Source organism: Hypanus sabinus, chromosome 13 (assembly GCF_030144855.1).
Source record: "Hypanus sabinus isolate sHypSab1 chromosome 13, sHypSab1.hap1, whole genome shotgun sequence".
Lineage (NCBI taxonomy): Eukaryota > Metazoa > Chordata > Chondrichthyes > Myliobatiformes > Dasyatidae > Hypanus > Hypanus sabinus.
In genome coordinates this window covers 32,777,655-32,804,443 of record NC_082718.1, presented here as the reverse complement: position 1 = coordinate 32,804,443, position 26,789 = coordinate 32,777,655, and the positions used below count along the sequence as shown (strand labels likewise).

Below are 26,789 nucleotides of genomic sequence, written 5' to 3'. Positions count from 1 at the left end.
TACAGCTCTATTCAACTTGATCTCCTCAAGCTCCTAATGAACTATAGCCACTGTTGTGCCTTCTTCGTAGTTGCATCCGTAAGTTGGGCCCAGGATAGATCCTCAGAGATATTGAAACCCAGGGTCAGTCTTTCCAATTCTAATTACTCTGTAAGGACTGGCTCATGTTCCCTCCCTCATCTTTTCTCTTTCTCAATCAGTTTTTTGTTTTTTTTTGCAATGTTGTTGCTGCAACACCATTCAACTAGCTGGTAAATCCCCCTCCTGTATGCCCTCTCACCTCTATCTGAAATTCTGCCAACAATTATTGTGTCATCAGCCAATTTATAGATTGCATTTGAGCTGTGCCTAGCCACACAGTCATGGATGTAGAGAGAGCAGAGCAGTGGGCCAAGCTCATATTCCTGAGGATGCCCATGAACTGGTACCTCTACATTGAAGGGTCTCTCACTACGCTACAGGATATTCCAGAGTTTTCACCCAAGGCAAACGAAGGAATGGCAGAATCTTTCCAAATAAAGATACTGGGTGACCTGGAAGTGGTGCTCCTCCCATTGCTTCCAGTCCTTGTCTTCCTGTAAGGAAAAGTTAATATATTTATAAGGCAGTAAATGGTAAACACCAGAGCTAAACAGAACTGATGTTCCAGACACTGGAGAATTAATGTGATGGATGGGTTGTCAGTCAGTAATGGATGAAGCTGGGCTTCTTTGGTATTGCTGGAATTCATCCAGGAATGTTCAAAGTTCAAATTAAATTTTTATCAAAGTATGTGCAAAAGTCTTAGGCACAGATAATATATATATAGCTAGGGCATCAAAGACTTTTGCACAATACTGTAGTAATTTTATGTATTGCACTGTAGTGCTGCTGCTGCAAAAGAAAAAAAAGACAAATGTCATGACATATGTGAGTGATGATAAACCTGATTCTGATACGGGTCTCTCTTGTGGACTGAGAGTGGGAAGGGGGCAGGGAGAGAGAAAAGGGAAGGGAGAGGGGAGGGAGCGGGAGGCACCAGTGAGACATTCTGTAATGATCAATAAACCGGTTGTTTGGAATCGATTTACATTGCCTGCTGTCTTAGAGTTGAGTGTGTCTGCACCTGAGCCACCCGCCCACCACCCCTGGCACTCCTTCTGTGCCACCTGTCCCACACCCCTCCTGCAGCACTCCAATTCCCAAGATCCTTTGCAATTCCCAAGATCCTTTGCTCCCACCAGATTTACAAACTCTGTCTCCAGTCCATATTGACAAATACAGTTCAAAGGTCTGAGGCACCCTAATTACATACATATACCCAAGTCTTTTTCACTGTATTATATGTCAATATATACAACCCAGAGATTCATTTTCTTGTGGGCGTACTCAGTAAATCCAAGAGTATAATAGAATCAATGAAAGACCTCACGCGAGAGGATGGAGAATCTACCTGTGTACAAAACATAACAAACTGTGCAAGTGAAAAAGACAAAAAAAATTAAAAACATCAACAAGTAAGCAATAAATATCAAGAACAGAAAATGAAGAGCCCTTGAAAATGAGTTCATAGGTTGTGGGAACTGTTCAGTGAGGGGGCGAGTGAAGTTGAGTAAAGTTATCCCTTCTGGCTCAAGAGCTGATGGTTTAAGGGCAATAACTGTTCCTGAACATGGTGGAGTGAGACCTGAGTTTCCTGTACCTTCTTCCTGATGGCAGCAGTGAGAAGAGAGCACGGTGGGAGTAGTGCGGATCCTTGATGATGGATGCTGTTCTCCTGCAAAACTGTTGCATTAGATGTGCTCAATAGTGGGGAGGGCTTTACCCGTGATGAACTGGGACACATCCATTACTTTTTGCATTATGGAATGTGGAGAGTATTGCATCATGCCCCTGACTTGTGCCTTCCATATGGTAGCAAAGCTTGGGAGTCAGAAACTAACAGGCTCGAGAAGCCACAGTATAACTAGTCCACTAAGATTCTGTTCTATGGTGGTTTCCAGGATATTGATGATGAGGGATTCAAAGATGATAACGGCATTGAATGTCAAGGGAAGGCACTGTCTATATGGACCGGTTACTGCCATGTGTAACTGTAAACTACCAAGTATCAGGCTTAACCAAAATGTTCCACAGGTCTTGTTAGATGCTGTCCAAGACCAGCGCAGCATCTCAGTCGCTGTAACAGAAACCGAGCACAATGCGAGTGACCATTGCCGCCTCTAATCTGTCAGTGGGAAGGTCACTGAATGGAGCAGCTGAAGCTGTTTCGATGGAGGATGCTGCATTGATGAACAAATAGCGAGAAGGCCTGGGGTTGGAGACATTGGGAGGGATACAGCACAGAAACTGGCCCTTCTCTTCACCAGGTGTGTGCCAACAGCCAACCCCCATTTATACTAATCCTAGCTTTTATTCTTCCCATTGTCATGATCCCAACTGAACAGTGGCTGGCATACAAGTTTTGGCGCTCCAGATCCCCAGAGTACAGTTAGCTGCCACTGTCCCTTTCAGACTCAGACTGCCACATTCCTTCATAGAAAGACTGTTCTTAAAAGGCCTTGGGCTGAGCACTCAGTGCTCAGTCATAAGAGTTGCATTTCTAGCACTTCTGTTTGTGATTTTGCCTTTGGATCGTGTCGGAGTCAAGTCTAGATCACCCCCATCCAAAGCTCTCTCTTTACTCCCATCTTGTCATCAGCTTGCATCCTGCCAGCCCCCAGCCAAGTTCTATTATTCATCTGTTTGCCCAATTTATTCTTGGCACTGTTGCACATTTTTGGGGATGTGAGAGGGAACTGAAGTGTCCAGAGGAAACGCATACAATTCAGATGGAGTAATTGCAAATTTCACACAGTCAAGACCTGACCGTGTGAATCACACAGGATTGAACCCAGATCCTCAGGCACTGTGAGAGCACTCTAAAGCTGTGCCACCCTTTGTTCTTTTGTCTGTGGATTTTTTTATAAACACACCAAATCCCTTTGAGTGTAATTGTATCAATTAATGGCTCATTGAAGATGATACTGTTGATGCCACGGGCATGTTCACATCTGCATTTCAAACCTTTTGTCACAGCTTAAGCTCTGAGATGATCTGGGTGTGATCATATCTGTGAATTCAAAGAACAGGAGTTGTTGCCAAACTGACCTTTGCCTCAAAGAGGCTGACTGCCAAGTTCTCTGACACCCCCTCTAACCTTCGTCTGTTGACCCCACCTCTGGACATCATCCCTTTGTCTCCAAAACTATTGCAGACCTCATCATTTCTGAAGGTTATCCCTCCATGGCCTCCAGTCTCACTGTTCACCAATAATGAAAATCCTGCCTCTACCAAATCCTCAAGATTCACAAGCCCAAAAGAACCAATATTTTAGTCTTTTCTTGTTTACAGAAATTACTCCTTTCTACTTCTGCTCTGTTCTCTCTCCTCTTGTTGAGTGTTTCTAGTAATATCCATGACACCTCTGATGCATTTTTTGCCACACAGAGCGCATATCATAAATGTCCAGACCTTCTATGCTCCATTCCACACCAGGATGGAAAAGTGCCCTTTGCTTTTTCTTTAAGTAACTGCTCCACTCTTCCCCTTCCACCAACTCTATCTGTACAATATAAATACAAAAAGAAACACAATAGAATCAACGGAAAAAAATCACATACAAGACAGACAACAACCAATGTGCAAACGACAACAAACCATGCAAACGCAAGAAGAAAAAGAAACAAAATAACAATAAATAAATAAGCAATAAATATCGAGAACACGAGACGACGAGTCCTCTGAAATGATAGCAATGAGGAATTTAAAGTTGCTGACCCTCTCCACCTCTGATTTCCCTGATGAAGACTGGCTCATGGACCTCTAGTTTGCTCCTACTGAAATCATTTATTTACAGAAATGTATCCATTTACTTCAGATTTATAGCATCTTCAGTATTTTATTTTTACAATGTTTGGTCACATACTGTAAGCTCCAAGCCTGTTTCTAAATACTTGCCCTGTGGCCTTCCCTGACCTGGTGATCCAAATACAGTCCTATACAAAATTCTTAGGCAAATATATGCAGTGCTTATAAAAAGTATTCACCACCGCTTGGAAGTTTTCAGGTTTTATTGTTTTACAACATTGAATCACAGAGGATTCAATTTGGCTTTTTTGACACTGATCAACAGAAAAGACTCTTTCATGTCAAAGTGAAAACAATTTCTACAAATTAGTCTAAATTTATTACAATTATTAAACACAAAATAATTGATTGTACAAGTATTCACCCCCTTCAGGTCAGTGCTTAGTAGATGCACCTTTGGCAGCAATTACAGCCTGAAATCTCTATCAGCTTGGGGATCGTGAGTGAACAGCCCTTTTCAAGTCCAGCCACAAATGCTGAATTGGATTGCAGTCTGGACTCTGACCTGGCCACTCCAGGACATTAACTTTGTTGTTTTTAAACCATTCCTGTCCAGCTGGTGGCGCAGTGACATCAGCGCCGGACTCCGGAACAGAGGTTCCCGGGTTTGAATCCAGTCAGGCCGTTCCCGAGTACGCTTTCCATCCGTGCTGGGTTGAGTTTTGAGCTCGTAAGATAAAGAAAAGTACTGCCACATAGGCATTCTGCGCCTTGTAAGGCATGAAAATGCCCGACTCTGGCTCTCAGGCCTGAGTCAACATCATCATCGTACAGCTTTGGCTTTATGCTTGGTGTCATTGTCTTGATGGAAAACAAAACTTTTCCCAAGTCGCAGTTCTCTTGCATCAGGTTTTCCACCAGGAATTCCTTATATTTTGTTGCATCCATTTTACCCCCTTACCTTCAAAAGCTTTCCAGGGCCTGCTGCAGTGAAGCATCCCCACAGCATGATACAGCCACCACCATGCTTCACGGTACGGATGGTGTGTTTTTGATGATATGTTTGTGATTGATTTGGCCTTATGCCAAATGTAGCATTTAGTCTGATGGCCAAAAATCTCAATTTTGGTTTCATCAGACTTCCAGCTGAATTCAGAGTCTCCCACGTTCCTTCTGGCAAACTCTAGTCAGGACTTCATGTGAGTTTTTTCAACAGTGGCTTTCTCTCTCCCATAAAGCTGCGACTGGTGAAGCACCCGGCAATGTTGTATGCGCAGTCTCTCCCGTCTCAGCCACTGAGGCTTGTAACTCCTCCAGAATTGTCATAGGTCTCTCGATAGCCTCCCTCACTTATCCCCTTCTCACACAGTTATTTAGTTTTTGAAGACGACCTGCTCCAGGCAGATTTACAGTTGTGCCATATTCTTTCCATTTCTTGACGATCAACTTAACTGTACTCCAAGGGATAGTCAGTGACTTGGAAATTTTTTGTTCATCCAGCTCCTCACTTGCGCTTTTCAATAACCTTTTCACGAAGTTTCTTAGAATTTTCTTTTGTCTTCATGGTGACTTTTTTGCCAGGATACTGACTCAGCAAGAGTTAGACCATCCAGATACAGGTGTATTTTTACTACAAACAATTCAAACACCTTGACTGCACACAGGTAATGTCAATTTAACTAATTATGTGACTTCTAAAACCAATTGTCTGCACCAGTGAAGATTTGGTGTGTCACATTAAAGGGGATGAATACTTACGCAATCAATTATTTTGTGTTTTATATTTGTAATTAATTTATATCACTTTGTAGAGATCTGTTTTCACTTTGTGACAGAAGAATCTTTTTGATCAGTGTCAAAAGTAGCCAAATTAAATCCAATGTGATTCAATGTTGTAAAACAATAAAACATGAAAACTTTCAAGGGGAGTGAATACTTTTTATCGGCACTGTATATAACTACAGTGCCTTAAACTTTTGCACACTACTGTAGAAACTTTATGCATCGCACTGTACTGCAGCCACAAAAAAAAACAAATTTCATGACATACGTAAGTGATGATAAACCTGATTCAGTTATGGGTCTCTATTGTGGACTGAGAGTGAGAAGGGGGCAAGGAGAAGGGGAATCATGGTTGGGAAAAGAGGAAGGGAGAGGAGAGGAAGCAGGAAGCACAGGAGAGACATTCTGTAATGATCGATAAACCAATTGTTTGGAATCAGATCACCTTGCCTGGTGTCCTGGTATCTCAGGGCTAGGTGTGTCTGCACCCGCACCACTGGCACTGGCACTCTTTCTCTGCCATCTGTCCCATACCCCTCCCATGTCGCTCCACCCTTGCCTTTCCCAATACCCTTTTGCTCCTGCCAGATTTACAAACTCATTCTCCACTCTACTGTGACAAATACACTACTGTGCAAAAGATCTGGGTGCCCTAGTCATATGTATGTGCCACAAGACTACTATTTATCCGGAGACTTTTTAAATGTGAGAGTACCTGCCTCAACTACCCATTCTGTGTGATGCAATGAATTCATTCAGGCTGTTTCTTTATTCGATAAGACTCCTTTGTTCCCAATATTAGTATTCATAAAGTCATGCTCATTTACCAGAGCCAAGGAGCTTCCAGCTGTTTGAGCAGCCTTAATGAAACTTCTGTTATACTCGCAACATTATATACAAAAACCATTCCTCAAAAGGACATCAAAAAAAAATGTTCTTTTTCTCTTCGTAGAAACACTTAGAGCCAAGGGTCAATAAAAAGCACCTGGATCAGGTTAAATATAGTATCTCGATGTTGGCACAAATGGTGTGATTCCAGTCTTCAAAGAAAGGCACATCATTAAGTGAAGTATTTGAGACTGTTTAATCTAACATATATCATTATTAAATAGTTACAGAACATTCCATGGGGCTTTATTAGTATTCATCTCAAATTATGGAACAGAGCGGATCATTAAAAAATAGTTCAAGCCTCACAAGTCTGTTGGATTTCCTTAAGAACTTACAAAGCTATTAGATGAAAAGCATTTTAATAGAAAAATAGAATCCAATAAATTGCTACAATACAGAAGATCAAAACATTGACATCATTCAGAGATGCAGTATCTCAGTGGTTGCAACTTTATCTTCAAAGGGAACGTATTTATATTATTTAGCTCTGTGGCACGGAGTTAGGCTGCTCTGGCCATTTGAATAATGATGCCCACCCCCAATCAACCCTAACCTAATCATAGGACAACTTACAGTGACTAATTATACTCCTCAGTACGTCTCTGGACTGTGGGCGGAAACCGCAACGCCCCAGGGAAACTGGCACATTCCACGGGGGTGGGAGGAAAGGGACAGAGCAGCGCTGCAATCCAACTCTGAACTCCGGAACGCCCTGAGCTGTAACAGCGTCGTGCTAACCACTACGCTACCATGGTGCCCAACTTGCTGGAGTCCTGTTTCAACTTCCATTTCTAAGGCGACATGAGTTTCAATTTTGGGCAGCAGCGTCCAGCGTTTTACTATTTTTGCTCTGGATTTCTGCACTGGGCACTTTAAACCAACAACTGGAGAAAAATATGAAACTTAAGGTTTTAAAAATGAAACACTGAGCAAGAGTAAACAAAGTAACCCTAGAGCAGGGGTTCCCAACCTGGGGTCCACATTCCCCTTGGTTAATAGTATTGGTCCATAGCATAAAAAAGGCTGGGAGCCCCTAGCTTCGAGTGAAGTTTTATTACTCAAAATCAATGTTGCAGAATGAAGTAAAGAATCAGTAAATTAGCTATAATTTTCCTCATTTCTGTCATTTACTGTGTATATATAAAGAGAATAATTCAATTCTTTCAATTATTTGTAAGTCTAACAGATGTGATCTTAGGCTAGTGTTTTACATTACTTCCCAATCCTCTTCTTCTACAAAATTTACGTCTCCTTTGCAAAACATACAAAATGCTGGAGGAACTCGGCAGGCCAGGCAGCACCACCTGCGGAAAAGAGTAAGCAATCAACACTTCGGGCTAAGATCCTGATGGCCCAAAACTTCAGCTGTACTCTTTTCCATTGATGCTGCCTGGAGTGCTGAGTTCCTCCAGCTTGTGTGTGTTGCCTGGATTTCCAGTATCTGCAGATTTTCTCTTGTTTGTGCTAACACAGGGCATTTTTTCAACTTTATTACATTTGTCTTGCTTTCATTAATTTTACTTAGGATGGTGCTCTGTGGAAAATTGTAACTGGGTGGGGAAGTTAAAATCTGCATATTTGTAGACCTAGATCCAGTTAAGTTGTGGAGCTCTATTCACTCAGCAGAAACAAACTATAGATGGTTTTAATTATTGAACGGGATGATACAACTACATTGCTCTGTGCGATTGGACTTGAAGCATTCTTTCATCTTCAGAATAGATTTATGACTGCAGTAAGTATGAATCTTTTAGATTCATGAGGGGTAATTGTTGCATACCACTGCTGCAGTGCACGTTGATAGAATTTCAAATTGCATGGATACACATGGCTGGTGAACAGTTCAGGAATTTACCTGTGATTTAGATTTTGCTAGGAACAGCATCTCATTCACCATCAAGAGAGAAAGAGATACAGAGGGAGAGAGGGAAAGAGAGGGGGAGAGAGATGAAGAGGGAGATGGAGAGGGAGAGGGAGGGAGAAGGGGAGAGGGGGAAGAGAGAGAGAGAGAAAGAGAGATCACCCAAGTGCATGGGCCTTCTTTTGACAGCAGCGTACCCTGCCTGCTGTCTCAATGTTCCAATCTTCCACAACAATTCAGTCGACGACATTCTTTCTATGAAAAGTGACAGCTAATAGTGTACATGTTAGAAAGATAATCTGGAGGTCAATGATTCAACCTGATATTAATATGCTTAAGAGCAGTCAGTTTAATTTTTCTGTTAGGAATTGCTATCTATTCTTGTGCTTCACTTGAAGCCTATGCAGGTGATGTTTATCGGAATATACATGTCCATATCTAGCTAGGACTCTTCTCTTTTCCATGGGATCAAAGAGAAGTTTAGTTCTCAAATATAAAGATGTTATTATATCACTGGAGACACAAGACACTGAAGATGCTGGAATCTAGAGCAACAAGCAGTTTGCCGAAAGTGTTCAGCTGACAAGCCTCATCTGCCCAAAGTGATAGGTTTTAAGGCACCAGTAACCTGTCTTTGCCACTTCTCCTGTCAGTAAAAATGGTTTCAAGAGGTTTAGTAGCAAAGCCACACATGAAGGCCAGGAGCTGAACTTGGTTGTCTGAGGTTATTTGAGACGCGCGCCATTGCAAGCATTTAATCACAAGTGGGAGTTTATCTCCACTACAGCCCCTAGCTATAACAATTTTTATTCTATACAATCATGTATACACTATGTACTTAAATACTGAATACAATTAATTCTCCTTTGGCTAGCTTGTACCTGAACATTCTCACCTGCCCCCCCCCCCACAGGGAACACTTATTAAGAACAAAAAGTGAATAGAAAATATGCAGCTCTTAGCAAAATCTGAAGATTAAAATTGGTTTGAGCAGAAGGTGTAGAAACAAGTGCAAATACTGAAGGGTGAGGCAGGAGCAGTGAAGGGAGAATAAAGTTAATGTTTCAACAGCGTCTCTCTTTGTAGATGTTACTGAGCGTTCCAAAAATTTTCTATTTTTATTTCAGATCTTTAGCATTCAAGCTATTTTGTTTTCCAAATATAGCCTTTTAAAATAAAAATGCAATCATAGGACACTTGGAAAACCGTTCAATAAGGCAGTGACAAATCAGTATCATTATCGTCAATTGTAAGCTAACCTCTCTGGTAAATACCTGGTCTGAACCCCTTTTTACAACCGTCCTGAATTTACATTCCATTGACTTCAATGCGTCTGATTTTATTTATCGTTGTTCAATAACCGTGAATTCTTCTTGCACTCCTAGGCGAAAGTTTAATGCTAATTTTTTTATATCACCTCCACCCCCCCCCCCCCACCTGTTTGTAGGTTTCTCAAAATTGGTCTTCCCTGAGCAAAATGGTATGTTTTACTTTTTAATTTTAACCAAATTTGGAGATAGGAACAGAGTTAAAAATTGGGTGTAGAATTTGTTGGAGTTTTTCAGCAGCGTTGCATTTCTTTTGCCTACATTGACATATTTACTGAATCAGCTAAACTGAGTAAACTGGATTAAATTTGCTTCTCTTCAAACCACCATGCGTAGCAGGAGAGAAAATTCATCTTATGGAGTGGGTGAGAATAAATTGGCATCTTCTTTTAATCTCTGGCTGAGAAAAGCAACTGGCTGACTCTGTTTCTCTGCTGCACCCAAAGTGAACTCAGCTTGCCACATTGAAAACCGAGAATACTCTGAAAACGAATTCATCTGCATTTCATTGCGATCTCTGGCTTTGTTTGCTGGCTTTTCTGGGATGTGACGTGCTTGCAGATTTGGTAACGATGACCTTTCTTACCAGCCAGAGTAATCTCATGTAGCAAACACAAGTGGATGCCATGACAAACTTGACAAATTGATTTTTTACAAACTGGCTACTAAGTTCAAGCTGATTCAAAGAACAGCCTTGAACCTCAGAAAAGACACCAAACCCAAAGTGAGCTGCTCCAGGCCTTCCCGTTGCCTGTAGTAATCCTGATGCTTGAGAATGTTCTGGCAGAGTTCTTCTAGCATTGGCTTATGTTTTGAAAGATATGCACCTTGAAGGTTTAGCTGAAGTTGTGGTTGAAGCTTTATGAGCATTTTAACATTTACAATAAGTTCAGTTTGCACCTCAAGAATGCTTAAGGCAATTATCACTGGACAACAATTTTTTTTCAAAAGTGTTCCTTCCTCACCCTTTATGATAGACCACCTGAAGCTGAATACAAATATAATTTCAGACTGTTGTATCAAATAGGAATTTGGAGAAAAAAGAAATGAACTTTTTTTGAATATATATGCATTAATTACATAACGGTGCGAACACTTTGCAATAGTTCAACCAAGCTAAAAACGTTTTGTTGATGATTTTCATTTGTACTCGGTGTCTGGGGCTTCTCGCTCAAGTGTCCAACAATAATCAGCCAGCATTGATGGATTCCAGTTGCCCTGATACCGTTTCTCCATGATCGCAATGTCCTGGTGAAAGCTGTCACTGTGCTCGTCACTGATAGCGCCAACATTTGCAGGGAAGTCTGATTGGGAAAGCAAAAAATGAAACTTTAGTGATATGTTGCACTTCATGGTTTTGCATGCTTGAAGCATGTTGTCAACCAGCTGCATGAGGTTTGGTGCTCCATAACTGCCAAGAAAATTTTCAACAACATGCTTGAATGCCTTCCGTGTGATTTTCTCCGGTCCCACTAACTGGTCTTCAAATTGCCTGTCATTGATGACCTGTTTGATTTGTGAACCAACAAAAATGCCTTCCTTAATCTTGGCATCAATTATTCGGACTTGATCTATGAATTGAAATAACAAATAGAGGTGATTTCAAAAAAATGGTGCACGACAGAGAAATTTCATCATGTTTTCATGATCAGCAGCCCAAGATCCATAAGATACACCCAAAAGTATTGAGGAAGCAAAATCTTTGTTGTCCTGTATACTTAACCAGTTCCCTGAGCCTGCTTTTCATATATGGAGACAGGAGTAGCGGAGACTTCATGCCTGGTCAGTAATGCCAAATTGGCTACATATTTATGAGTCTATTGTACTCTGCTTCCAAAGTTGGTGCTATTGAAATCAATATAATGGATTTCAGAGCAAAGTACAATACTGATGTAATAATGGAGCATGTGTATTGCCACCAACTATACATGTACTTCCAGGCATATCAAACTTCCTCCTTCTGAGATTTGCTCAACCTTGAAGAAAGCTGACTACCAGGCCAGAGTGGCCTTTTATGGTGCTGTGCAAAGTCTTATGCACATATACATGGTCAGGATGCCTAAGACTTTTGCACGGTCCTGTAGTAATTTTATGTATTGCATTATACTGCTACCACAAAAAAAAAATCAAATTTCATGACATAAGTGAGTGATGACAAGCCTGATTCTGATCTGGGTCTCTATTATGGACTGTGAATGGGAAGGGGGCAGGGAAAAAGAAATCATGGTTGGGAAAAGGGGAAGGGAGAGGGGAGGGAGTGGGAAGCACCAGAGAGATATTCTGTAATGATCAATAAACCAATTGTTTGGAATCAAAAGACCTTGCCTGGTGTCTCAGGGCTGAGTGTGTCTGTACCCACACCACACCCCACCCCAGCACTCCTTCTCTGATACCCCTCCCATGGCACTACACCCTCACAATCCCAAACATCCTTTGCTCCCATCAGATTTACAAACTTGCTCTCTGCTCCACGTTGACAAATACATTATTGTATATTATATTTAAGTGTTTCCAATTAGGTGCCAGTCATTATCGTAATATGCCGTGTCATATGACAAGGGCAATCATGGTCTATGACAATGACTGTTCTTGGCAAATATTTCTGCAGAAGTATTTTGCCATTGCCTTCTTCTGGGCAGTGCCTGTACTAGATAAGTGACACCAGACATTATTAATACATACTCCTCAGAGATAGTCTGCTTGGCGTCAATGGTTGCACAACCAGGACTTGCGATTTGCACCAGCTGCTCATACGACCATCCATCACCTGCTCCCATGCGAAAGGATCTAAAAAAAGGAGTTGCTGTTTAAAACTAAGGAGCTGCCCATCTAAGACAGAGATGAAACAAAATTCATTATCTCAGAGGGCTGCCAGTCTTTGGGAAGATTGAATGGGTTAGGACTTTATTCCTTGGAATGTAGAAGATTGAGGGGAGATTTGATGGAGGTATACAAAACTCTGAGGGATATAGATCAGATAAATGCAAGCAGGCCTTTTCCACTGAGGTTGGGTGGGACTACAACCAGAGGTCATAGGTTAAGGGTGAAAGGTGAAAAGTTTAAGGGGAACATGAAGGAAATTTCTTCACTCAGAGGGTTGTGAGAGTCTGAAACGAGCCACCAAGCAGGGGTATGGAGGGCGTTGGTCCAGATGCAGATCAATGGGACCAGCCAGTTTAAATAGTCTGGCATGGACTAGATGGGCTGAAGGACCGCTTTCTGTGCTGTACTTTTCTGTGACTCTTCTATGACTCCAAATGCCTTTCTCAAATGGCAAAGGAAATACTTTCTTTGCATATTTTTAAGAATTTACCGTCAGTAATGAGGTGTTTGTAGTAATTATATTAGTAAACAGAAGTAGATAGATAACCATGTTATCACTCAGGGTGGAACTATTAAATCTTTTTCCCATTGTTACATCAACCATAACTTTCAGTCATTAAATTATATTTTATTCATTAACATCCAACATATATTCCCAACCATGACTCCCCTCTCCCTGCCCCCTTCCCATTCTTATCAATTCTGATATAGAGATCATATCAGAATCAATTTAATATCGGAGATGTGTACAGTACACAACCTGAAATTCGTACTCTTCGCAGGCATCCACGAAACAGAAAAAGAAACAAAGATTGAATGACAGAAACATCAGAACCCTCCCCCCCATGCATGAGCAGTAGCAAAGGCATCAGTTTTATGTCATGAAATTTGTTCTTTTGTGGCAGCAGTACAATGCAATACATAAAATTACTCCAGTACTGTGCAAAAGTCTTAGGCACTCTAGATATATCTGTGCCTGAAACTTTTGCACAGTACTATATACTTCACCATACTCCACAACAAATTACAAAATCAACTAATGGAAACCAATAGTTTAGCAGTCAGACACTTATTTGAATTAATTATGCTGTTTGTCTAAAACAAAATAGGAAGGTAGCTGGGAACTCTCAGAAGACTTATGTGCCTTCCAGTAATATCACTCCTGGTATACATTAATTCACAACTAATTCACTTGCTTTTGTTGACTACTGTATAATTAATGAGCATTGCCGTGCAGGCTGCTCAACATCCCATAATTGTTCAAGAATTCCTTAGACAATAAAGCACAACCCCAACTGCTTCACTATGTTATTTATTGCTAACTATCAAAGGCTTTTGAAACAAAGAAGCAAAATGTTACTTGTATGAAAGAAGATACTGCAAACCCTTGTCTCTTATCCCTACTTAATCACATCTACTGTCATATAGTTACGTATCTTTGAACTATAAACTTTCAAAGTCAATAATGTTTCATTTTAATGTAAATGAACAGAATCAGGTTTAATATTACCGGCACATTTTGTGAAATGTGTTGTAATGCAGCAACAGCAGCAGCAGCAAAAGGCAATATATAATAATTACTTTCACAGAATAATTTTTGCACTACTTATTTAATTTAATTATATATATATATAATTATTCTCTATTATTTGGTATTACTTTGTACTGCTGCCGCAAAGATAACAAATTGCACAACATATCACTGTCATGATATTAAACCTGGTTCTGATAAAAAAAAGTAAATTATAGTAAGAAGTATATATAAGTAATACAAAAAAGGGGGGAAATGAGTGAGGGGGTGTTCATGGGCTCAATGTCCATTCTGAAATCTGAAATCAGATGGCAGAGGGGAAGAAGCTGTTCCTGAATCATTGAGGGTGAGCCTTCAGGCTCCTGTACCTCCTTCCTGGTGGTAGCAATGTGCGAATGGGGCACGTCCTGGGTGATGGGGGTCCTTAATGATGGATGTCACCTTTTTGAGGTATCACTCCTTGAAGATGTCCTGGATGCTGGGGAGGCAAGTGCCCATGATGGAGCTGACTGAGTTTACAACTTGCTGCAGCTTATTTTGGAAATTAATGCTTTCATTTCTCCTATATTTTATTTGCATTCTGTTTTAATTTATTCTCTGATCCTGACTGGCTGTATCACTGCCTGGTATGGGAACTGTACCTCTCTTAATCGCAGGACTCTGCAGAGAGCGGTGCCAACAGCCCAGCGCATCTGTAGTCGTGAACTTCCCATGATTCAGGACATTTACAAAGACCGGTGTGAGAAATCATTGGGGACCCAAGTCACCCCAACCACAATCTATTCCAGCTTCTACCATCCAGGAAATCCACAGCATAAAAGCCAGGACCAACAGGCTCTGGGACAGCTTCTTCCACCAAGCCATCAGACTGATTAACTCACGCTGATCTGAGTGTATTTCTATATTGCATTGACTGTTCTATTTGTTATAAATTATTACAAATTACTATCATTGCACATTTAGAAGGAGACATAACGTAAAGATTTTTACTCCTCATGTATGTGAAGGATGTAATAAATAAAGTCAATTCAATTCATTAAACCAAAGAATAAGATTGCCTTTTGATACCATTTATGCCAGACCTTACTTCATGAGTCCCTGTCTGGCCACGTACTGCATTATGCCCCATAATAACTTGCAGCGTCAGAGATGGATGCCCACAGTTTCCAACCTCTTTTCCAAATCTAATCTGACTGCGTTGTTCCAAAGGTTGCCTGCAACTGAAAAATCATGACTTATATGCCAGAAGCAATGATCCATTTCATGAATTAGCTTTCCAATTTCAACACACTGGATTAGATTTGATCTAATTCAAACAGATATCAAATTGCACAATCAACATGGTCCACATTGACAATTTATATGGTAATGCACAAATCATCTTCTACTGTTTGCTTTTTATTTTTATTGACGGATTGCATTCATATTGACTATGGGAAGGAGTGTATCTTCCAGTTAAAATTATTTGTACAAATCAAAGTAACTATTTTATTTTATTTCTTTTTATTCCAGTTAGCAACTCGCGCTGAGTAGGCCCTTCCTGTCCTATGAGCCACGGTGGCCCAGTAACCCCCAATTTAACCCTAACTTAATCACGGGACAATTTACGATGACCGATTTGCCTACCCGGTGCACCTTGGGACTGTGGGATAAAACCGGAGTACCCAGGGAAAACCCATGCATTCCACAGGGATGGCGTATAGAATCCTTAGGGAACAGTGCCGGAATTGAACTCTGAACTGCGGATCACCCTGAGCTGTAATAGTGTCTCTCTAACCACTACGTTGCCGTGGCACCCACAAAGACAGACGGTTCAGATCCTTTCCTGTTATTTTATTAAAATAAAGCAATGGTTTAAAACTGAACTTTACATGCAAGGTTCTTCCTGTGCTGGAGAAAACTGTCCGAGAGTTGAGAAGTATTTGATCCCCAAAATGGCCTGGTTCAAAAAAAAATCATAGCAAATAACCCTGTGTAACGCAAATCAGTTTATTCTGCTCTTCATGATGAATTATTATTTGTATTTTTGTATATAATTACAAAATAGCAAACAGTTTGAGATATTTTCTTATTTATTGAGATACAGCATGGAATAGACCCCTGCAGCCATTTGAACCATGCTACCCAGAAACCCCCAATTTAATCCTAGCCTAATCATGGAACAATTCACAATGATCAATTAATTTACCAACCCGTATATCTTTGGACTGTGGGAGGAAACTGGAGCAAACAGAGGAAACCCTCGCGGTCACAGGGAGAATGTACAAACTCCTTACAGGCAGTGGTGGGAATTGAAGCTGGGTTTCTGGTACTGTAAAGTGTTGTGGTGTAATTCGTCAAAAAAAGCTTTGTAAGTGGCTGTCAAAAACTGCTCCAAAGGAGTTCAGTTCTCATAATTTGTAATTATTTGATCAATTGAAGATACAGGATTATATTGGAAAATTATCCATTTGCCTCTCCTTTCCAGACTGTTCTAGGCTCACAACTCTTAAAGTTGGTGCCCAGCCACAAAAGAGAAAGTCTGCAGATGCTGGAAATCCAAGCAACACACACACAAAATGCTGGAGGAGCTCAGCAGGTCAGGCAGCATGTATGGAAAAGAGTAAACAGTCGACTTTCATCAGGACTGTTGATTAGCTTGGAGATGTGGACTTGTAGGAGAGAAATTCATACTAGGCTGATTTTTTTTATCATGTCTGGAGAGAGGTCAAGTCTGACTGCCCCGGTAGTAAAGGACTGTATGTCCACAGACTGGACTTTACTGCCACCATTGCAAGGGCCTACATGGAGATGGTCTCCGAAGTGGATATATTTGCTGACAATCCAACGTAGGCATTAGCTTTGATTTATGAGCACCATGGTCGCGTAGGGGTTAGCACAACGGTGTTACAGCTTGGATCATTCGGTGTTTGGAGTTCAATTCTGGCACAGTTCTGTCAGGAGTCCATAGGTGTCCCCCCTCCCCTGCCCCTGTGGAATGCATGGGTTTTCCCAGGTGCTCTGGTTTCTTCCCACAGTCCAAAGACATACTGGGTAGGTTAGTTAGCCCTGTGGTTAAGTTAGGGTTAATCGTGTTGGTCGTGGGTTGCTGGGTCAAAGGTCTGGAAGAGCCTACTCCACACTATATCTCTAAATAGAAATTGAAAGGTCCTAAATAAAGAATTTCTGATGACAATAATAATTAGCTGATTTCCTAGTTAGCCTGTATGAATCACCACACTCCCACATTTTAAGGCTTAACGCCAATTAATCCATTTATGATTGCAAAATTATTCTTGTGTACACAGCCTAAGGTGATAGAAGATTGTCATTTCCCAGCTAACATACAGTAGATGTTAGTACGGTCCTGATTATTGAAAACTCCTGGTATTCTTTTAATACTGGAGATGTTACCATATGAAAACAGCTGTCAGTCACTTTGGCTTTCTGTCACAAAGTTCACAAAGTAAAACTTACCATCAGAGTGCATACACGTCACCATATACAAAACTCAGCTTCTTTCTACTGCAGGCGTACTCTGTAAACCTATAGAATAGTAACTGTAAACAGGACCAATGAAAGAGCAAGAGCGTAGAAGACAACAAGCTGTTGAAATGCAATGATAAATAGCAAGACAAAGAGTCCTTAAAGTGAGAGCTTTGGTTATGGGAACATTTCAATGGATAAGTGTATTTATCCTCTTTTGGTCAAGAGCCTGATGGTTGAAGGGTAGCAACTGTTCTTGAACCTGCTGGTGTGAGTCCTGAGGCTCCTCAGTACCTTCTAACTGAGGCAGCAGTGAGAAAAAAGCCCAGCCTGGGTGGTAAGGATTTTTGATGATGGATGCTGCTTTCCTACAATAACATAGCATATAGATGTGGTCAGTGGTTGGGAGAGCTTTACCTTACTGGGCCGAATCCACTATCTTTTCAGTTCAAAGACATTCATGTTCCCATACCAGGCCATAATGCAGCCAGTCAATACATTTTCCACTACACATTTATATATGTTTTGGACTTCACACATATACTTTGAAGAATTTGTGCCACACATGCCTGACGTGTCATGAGTTCCAATACCTCTTAGATATCAAGACTAGATCACCAGCCAGTGCTGGGGGGGGGGGGGGAATAATGCATCGTACAGTAATTTAAACCATTTAAGATTGTTATCCTCATGTGGAATACAGCCTGCACATTTTATCAAAGTTCAGAGGAGTTATACATAACTCCTTTATCATATCAGCAATTCTCTGGGATTTTTCAGAACCTGAGAATATAAGAATGTCTGAAATGAATAAGGGAATTTGCCACTTGGCCCTTCACACCCATTCAGTCATTCAATAAGAACGTGATCTTAGTCATATTCTATCTCAGTTCCACTCTTGTGCACAAATTCCACATCCCTTGATTCCCACTGTATCTAAAAATCTATCTATTTCTGTCATAAATATGCCCAGGTGTCAGGGGTCATGAAGTGTGTGAAGTTACCATTACTAGAGAGAAGGTGCTTGGGAAACTGAAAGGTCTGAAGGTAGATAAGTCACCTGGACCAGATGGTGTACACCCCAGGGTTCTGAAAGAGGTGGCTGAAGAGATCATGGAGGCATTGGTAATGATCTTTCAAGAATCATGAGATTCTCTGAAAAACTGGAAAACTGCATATCCCATTCCACTCTTCAAGATGGGAGAGAGGCAGAAGAAAGGAAATTATAGGCCGCTTAGTCTGACCTCAGTGGTTGGGAAGATGGTGGAGTGAATTGTTAAGGATGTGGTTTCGGGGTATTTGGAGGTACGTGATAAAATAGGTCGTAGTCAGCATGGTTTCCTCAGGGGCAAATCTTACCTGACAAATCTGTTGGAATTCTTTGAAGAAATAACAAGCAGGATAGACAAAGGAGAATTGCTTGATGTTGTGTACTTGGATTTTCAGAAGGCCTTTGACAAAGTGCCACACATGAGGCTGCTTAACAGGCTATGAGCCCATGGTATTATAGGAAAGATTCTGGTATGGATAAAAGAGTGGCTGATTGACAGCTGGCAAAGAGTGGGCAATAAAGGGAGCCTTTTCTGGTTGGCTGCCGGAGACTAGTGGTGTTCCACAGGGGTCTGTGTTGGGACTAGTTCTTTTTATGTTATATGGATGACGGAATTGATGGCTTTGTTGCAGACATTACGATGATAGGTGGAGGGGCAGGTTTTGAGGAAATAGCGAAGCTACAGCAAGACTTAGACAAATTAGGAGAATACGCAAAGACACGGCAGATGGAATACGATGTCAGGAAGTGTACGGTCATGCACTTTGGTAGAAGAAATGAAAGGGTTGATTATTTTCTAAATGGAGAAAAAATACTAAAATCTGAGGCACAAGTGGACTTGGGACTCCTTGTGCAGGATTCCCTAAAGGTTAATTTGCAGGTTGAATCTGTGGTGAGGAAGGGAAATGCAACATTAGCATTCATTTCAAGAGGACCAGAATATAAAAGGAAAGAAGTAATGTTGAGACTATATAAAGCACTGGTGAGGCCTCACGTGGAGTATTGGGAGTAGCTTTGGGTCCCTTATCTTAGAAATGATGTGCAGAAACTGAAAAGGATTCAAAGGAAGTTCACGAAAATAATTCCAGGATTAAATGGCTTGTCATATGAAGAACATTTGATAGTCTGGGCCTGTATTCACTGGAATTCAGAAGAATGCGGGGTGACCTAATTGAAACCTATTGAATGTTGAAAGGCATCAATAGAGTGGATGTGGAAAGGCTTCTTCCTATGGTGGGAGAGCCTAGGACCAGAAGACACAGCCTCAGAACAGAGGCGCATACATTTAGAATGGAGGTGAAGAGGAATTTCTTTAGCCAGAGAGTGGTGAATCTATGGAATTCATTGCCATAGGTGATTGTGGAGGTCAAGTCTTTACATATATTTAAGGCAAAGGTTGATAGAACCTTGATTGATAAGGACTTGAAGGGTTACGGGGAGAAGGCAGGAGATATTGGGGCTGAGAGGGAAAATGGATCAGCCATGATGAAATGGTGGAGCAGACTCAATGGGCCAATTGGCCTAATTCTGCTCTTGTATCTTACGGCCTTAGGGTCTTGTTTCTGGTTCTGGTCAGCCTACCAATGAGAAACATCAACTCCAGATCTTCCCCATCAACCCCAATAAGAATTTTGTATGTTTCAATGAGAACACCACTCAGTGTTTTACATTCAAGAAAACATAAGCCCAGCCTGCTTAATCTCTCCTTAAATGACAAGCCCTCCATCCCAGGAATAAATCCAGTGAACTTTCATTGCATTCCCTCTCTTGCAATTATATCCCTCCTTGGGTAGGGGGACAAGATCTGTGCACTTTATTTCAGATGCAGTCACAATAAGTCTTTAAATATTTGGAGCCAGATGTCACTCCTCTTGTTAAATAATCCTCTTAAAGGCCAACATATCATTTGCCTTTCCAACAGCATGAACTGTGTTCAGTGATTTATCTACAGTGATCCAGATCCCTTTGAACATCTGCCTCTACCCTGAACCCACACCAATATGTTAACCACAACACTGCCTGCTGTAACTTAGTGTAATAATCTTGTGGTGCCTCACTGAGAATCCAAATAACCCACATCTATTGATCCGCCCCACCAACCCTGATTTTTCTGCTCAATATAACCTCTAAAAACTCTAACAGATTTTAGAAACATAACATCCACTTCATTTACCCAATCCTATTGATTTCTTTTCTCAGTAGCCCTGTCACCACTTCCTTAATAATTGATTCCAGTAGGTTCCTTATTGTTGATCTTCACATCACAATTCCAAGGTTTCTATATTTCACAACAACTAGAAGGAGGTCGCTTTCCAATGGAACCCAAGGTAGCTCATAGATTAGTCCCATTCCCAAACTAATTCTCCCGTAATCTATTCTTCCTTCATTACCCTCAACACTACATTGGGGGGCAATTTACAGTGGACAATTATCCTACCAATCCCCGTGTTTTTGGGATGTGGGAAAAAACTGGAGCACCTGGTCATGGGGAGAAAGTGTAGTCCCCACAGAGACAAAGCCAGAGCTCAGATTTCATCAGAGGTGTGAGATATCAGCTCCATTAGCTCCACCACTATGCCATCCACGTACACTCTCTGGATTTTCTGGAGGAAGTTAACTATTGAATGGAAATTGAAAAATGGAAGCTCCCTCCCAACAAAGCGTTCCTTCCATAGGTTCATACATCAAAGAACAATCAAGTTATAAAACAAATCTGTATCCCTAGCAACAGGAACCTTCCCAACGAAAGGTTAAATGCAATTACATTGTTAAATCAATTAAGCCGCATATTCCAAAGGATGTAATTTTAGGCCAGACTGTAGCTTAAAATGTGCATAACAGTCATCATTATTATGTGCCGTGTCATATGATGTGGGTGGTCATGCTCTTCCATCTGTCTTTAATCTGAGAAGTTCCAATAAACTCTTCAAAACTTTTGCCTGTCCATCCCTTGATGTAACTCATGAACGTCATGTGCTGTCAACCACAACTTTTTCTTCCATCAGTTTTCCCCATCACTGCAAGATGTTTGAGCTTCTCTTTCCTCACTAGATGTCCCAGAAATTCCTATTTCTTTTTCCTAATTAATGATATCAGCCTTCTTCTCATTCCAGCTTTTTACAACACTTCATTTGTTACTTTGTCCTTCCATAATATTTTCATCTTACTTCTGAAAAATCCCATTTCTGCAGCTTCAAGTCTTCCCTCATTTTGCTTTGATATTGCCCAATTTATGCTTCCATATGTTAGTGTGAAAAGAATGAAGCACTGTAACACTCGGAGCTTGATACCCATAGAGATTATGTTATTCTTTAGTATCTTGCTCAAGTGCTCAAACTTAAGAATCTGAATCCTTCTTCTAATTTCAACATCAGATGTTATCGTGCACCCTAAGTGAATGAACTTCCATGCATAACAGTATTAGAGCTCTATAAAATAGAGAGCAGTATGGTAGCGTAGCGGTTAGCACAACGCTTTATGGTACAGACGACTCAGGTTCGATTCCTGCCACTGGCTGTGAGGAATTTGTACGTTCTCCCCGTGACTGCATGGGTTTCCTCTGGGTGCTCCAGTTTCCTCCCACAGTACTGGTTAGTAGGTTAATTGGTCATTGTAAATTATCCTGTGATTGGCCTGGGCAGTGGGACTCAAAGGGCTGGAAGGGTCTATTGGCACTGTAGCTCAATAAATAAATAATAATTTGCGATTGGCTCTAAGGGCAGATGTCAACATAAAGAAATAAAATGTTATATAATTGATGGTGTTATTTAAAATATTTCTTTTACAGAACACCTTTGACAGTTATTTTTTAAAGTACAACTGTGACTTTTCTCTCTGCTACACAGAGGAGTCAATATACTGTTACACGCCGAGCAATTTCACCCGCGACCAGGCTTTGTACGCTAGAGGTTACTGTTGGACTGAGCTGAAGGATGCTGTGCCAGGGGTTGAAGCCAGCCAGAGGCCTTCCTTGTTTGAACACAAGTTCCTTCCCTATGCACTACTCGCCTTTGCTGGGATCATGTACATCCCTGTCCTGGGATGGGAATTCCTCGCGTCTACCAGGCTGACTTCCGAACTGAACTTCCTGCTTCAGGAAATAGACAACTGCTATCACCGTGCTGCCGAGGGGCGGGCTCCGAAGATAGAGAAGCAGATCCAGTCCAAAGGGGCGGGCATCACGGAAAAAGAGAAGAGAGAGATCATTGAAAACGCCGAGAAGGAGAAGAGTCCGGAACAAAACCTTTTTGAGAAATACTTGGAGCAGCGGGGGCAAAGCAATTTCTTGGCTAGACTGTACCTCTCAAGGCAGTTGTCAGTTGTATTCTTGAGTGTCATCCCAATCACGTATCTCTGTACTTACTACGCGAATCAGAAGCAGAATGAATTCACCTGCCCCTTGGGGGAGCCCCCAGACTTGTCCAGCAATGAGATGCTCCACGTCCGTGTCAACTGCAAACTTCCTTCAGTGCAGATGCAGCGCATCATTGCCATTGTAGACATTGTTCTGCTCTGCTTCATCAATCTCATCATTCTGATAAACCTAATCCATCTTTTTATAGTTCGGAAGTCCAACTTTATTTTTGATAAACTACACAAGGTTGGAATCAAGACTAAAAAACAGTGGCTGAAGTCACAGTTTTGCGACATTAATATTTTAGCGATGTTTTGCAATGAAAACCGCGACCATATCAAATCACTGAACCGCTTAGACTTCATAACAAATGAGAGTGATCTAATGTATGACAACGTGGTGCGGCAATTGCTGGCTGCTCTGGCCCAGTCCAACCACGATGTCACTCCAACAATGAGGGATGCAGGAATTCAGACAATTGATCCCAGCGTCGACCCAGCCGACATCGACAGCAACGAGCAACTGGTCATAAAGAGGCCCAGAAAGAAAATGAAATGGATTCCAACCACAAACCCACTGCACCAGCCTTTCAAAGAGCCTTCGGCTGCCTTGAAGTTTGAGAACAACAAAGGAGAAAAGCCCAAGCCAGTGCGACGCAAGATGGCGACAGACAGTCTCGCAGCTCCTCTCCTGGACTCCACTCCAAAGTACTTCCAAGATCAACCGTCCAATAAAAGCGAAGGGAGCGTCTCTGCTAATGGTGAGAAGAAGCACAGTCGACACTTGTCTTTGGATGTTCATCCTTATATCCTTAACACCAAAAAGACAAAGCCTGAAAATCAGGCAAGTTGCACATCTAAGAGTCAAGAGGGAGACTTCTTACATTCAGAAGAGAACATGCTGTCACACGTGGCATCTCCTATCAAAGGTGAAGTGTGAGTTTACTGAATATTATATGGCAGAAATTGTCTTAAAGGATTTGGGCAGTTGGAGAGTAATGTTTTGACTGTGGTTACTTGCTAACTATGCATTGGACTATCTCTTCAGGATGTCTTATATCAGGGGTTCCTCACCCTCTTTATGCCATGGACCCCTATCATTAACCGAGGGGTCCGTGGACTCCAGGTTGGGAACTCCTTGCCTTATATACTTCCATTGCATAATCTAGATATTACAGATCCATATCAAATAGATCTTTACCTCTGAAGCTGGTTATGAGGTTGTGGTACATGGCGTTTACTGGGCCTGAGGTTCAGGTGATGGGTTAGGTGTTATTCCCATTGGGATTTCAATCCGGGACCACTGTGAGTGCTCCTCTTCCACACAAAGTCTCCAAATCGGATTACCCTTTCTGTTGCATGATGAAAACAATCAAAATCTGCAAATTAGACATAGTTTGGAGTAGAACTTACCAAAGAGGTAATATGAGTATTTTGCATTATCAGTGCAAAGAGCCTGCCATCAAATGGTTGTCACAAATTTTTTGGTGAGAATACTATCCAAACATATAAAGCCTATGTTCTTAACCAAAGAAACCTGTACTTTTTCAGAAGAACAATTCTTTTTCAACTAGCAAATTATTCATAATAATACTTCATATTCTGACCATAATTGTGAGTCCTGTGTAAATCACTTTTTGGGGTGCTGCAGTAATGGAGCAGTTAGCACGATGCTATTATAGCTTGGGGCATCCCAGAGTTTGGGGTTCAATCCCGGCACCCTCTGTAACGAGTCTCTGTATGTCCTCCCCATGGGCTTTCTCCTGGAGCTCTGGTGCCCTCCCTATGTGCAGAGACATACTGGGTAGGTTAATTGGTCATTGTAAATTGTCCCCAACTAGGTTAGGGTTAAATTAGGGTTCTCGGGTTTTCCTGGAGGATACAGTTAGAAGAGCCAGAAGGTGCAGTATCGCTAAATAAATAAATTCATGATAAGGTTGGTGCTGGATCCCAAAATGTTGAATTTGCAGAATGCCTACAAGATGGCTTTTTAGAGCAGGTTGTGGTTGAGCTCACTAAGGGGTTATATATTCTGGACTGGGTGTTGTGCAATGAACCAGAATTGATTAGAGAGTTTAAGGTAAAAGAACCCTTAGGGGATCAGCGATCATACTATGATAGAGTTCACCCTGCAGTCTGAGAGGGAGAAGCTAAAGTCAGATGTATCAGTATTACAGTGGAGTAAAGGGTATTACAGAGGCATGAGAGAGGAGCCGATTGGAAAGGGATACAGCCTCAGAACAGAGGGACATCCATTTAGAATGGAGATGAGGAGGTACTTCTTTAGCTAGAGAGTGGAGAATCTGTAGACTTCGTTGTCACAAGTGCCTGTGGAGGCCAAGCCATTGGGTATATGTAAGGCAAAGGTTGATAGATTCTTGATTAGTCAGAGCATGAAGGGCGACGGGGAGAAGGCAGGAGATCGAGGCTGAGAGGGAAATGGATCAGCAAGATGAAATGGTGAAGTAGACTCGATGGGCCAAATGGGCTCCTACATTGTACGGTACTATGGTCTTATAATTGATGAAATCTAATTTATTTAATTCTCATCACTATGTTTTTCTTGTAACTTCCAATTGATGATCTAGAGTGTTCAGTTTTCATTGCAAAGAAATATCTCATCTCTTTTCAGTTACATGCAGTCAAATTTCACAAAAGAAAATGATTTCAATTAAATTCAAATAAGTTCATGAGTTTGTTGCACACCCAACCCACCACACGTGCTGAAGGAAAAAACCTTTCTGACAATAAACATTGTCACAGCTCATAAAATAATTGGCAACTCATTCTGGAGTTTCATTAACAACCCAGGAGATATCATCACATTCCTTCAAGTTGCCTTAATGCATTCTTACAGTTTCTGGACATCTCCCTACACTCTCCCCATCCAATCAACTGACACCATCTCTAGGAGCCTTCTTGTATATAAACAAGTCAAGTCAATGTGCACAGAACAATTTCTGATGTAAAGGATTGTGCTTTCAAGAAAGGTGTACAAGGTGATTGGTTGCCATGGTACTGTAGCAGTTAGCGCAATGCTATTTCAGCTCAGGGCGTTCCAGAGTTCAGAGTTCAATTCCAGTGCTGCTCTGTAAGGAGTCCCCTTCCAGCCCGTGGAAAGCATGGGTTTTCCCCGAGTCCTCCGATTAACACCCACTTTCCAAAGGCCTACTGGGTAGGTTAATTGGTCATTGTAAATTGTCCTTTGATTAAAGTTAGGGTTATTTGGGGTTATGGGGTTGCTGAGGTGGTGTGTCTGGAAGGACTGGAAGGGCCTACACTGCACTGCATTGCTAAATAAAAGTGACAAGTGGCATACATAGACTGGACAACTAGCTCCTTCTCTCAGGGTAAAAATGGCTGATACGAGGGGCCTAACTTTAGGTGCTTGGAGGAAAGTGTAGGAGGTTGCCAGAGGTAGGTTTTTTTACACAGGGTGTGCAGGGGTGATGATAGATGCAGATACATTAGGGACATTTAAGAAATTCTGATTAAGCCACATGGATGAAAGAAATAGATGGCTATGTAGAAAGGAAGGGTTAGATTGACCTTAGGAAAGGTTAAAAGATCAAGACATCATGGGCTGAAAGGCCTGTACTGTGCGGTTCAGTTTCATGTTCTATGTGTTATTATTGACCATGTGATAAAGGCTCAAATTGGCATAGAATGGAATCATTTTCATAATTCTGGTAATTATTTGGGTGTTTCTCATCACTGGTGACATTTCTTCACACTCCTTACTGCAAAACAAACAGTCTGCTTCAAATGCCACACCTGGCATGTCAGGCCTGTACAGACAGGCACCTCCCAGCCTTCACCCAGCTAACAGCTAATAGGAGTCACCTAGCAATCATTTCCAACTCATCACCTGCAGCC

The 26,789-nt window shown here is 41.4% G+C and overlaps 1 protein-coding gene across 1 annotated transcript in view; it reads left to right on the top strand.

Annotated features, from left to right (window-relative positions):
• The window catches only part of panx2 (pannexin 2), a 52,333-nt gene that overhangs the window by 11,726 nt on the left and 13,818 nt on the right, over positions 1-26,789 (top strand). Inside the window, exon 2 of the mRNA XM_059986874.1 lies at positions 22,406-23,842. Within this exon, the coding sequence (XP_059842857.1) occupies positions 22,406-23,842 (1,437 nt within the window). The remainder of the gene's footprint in view (positions 1-22,405; positions 23,843-26,789) is intronic.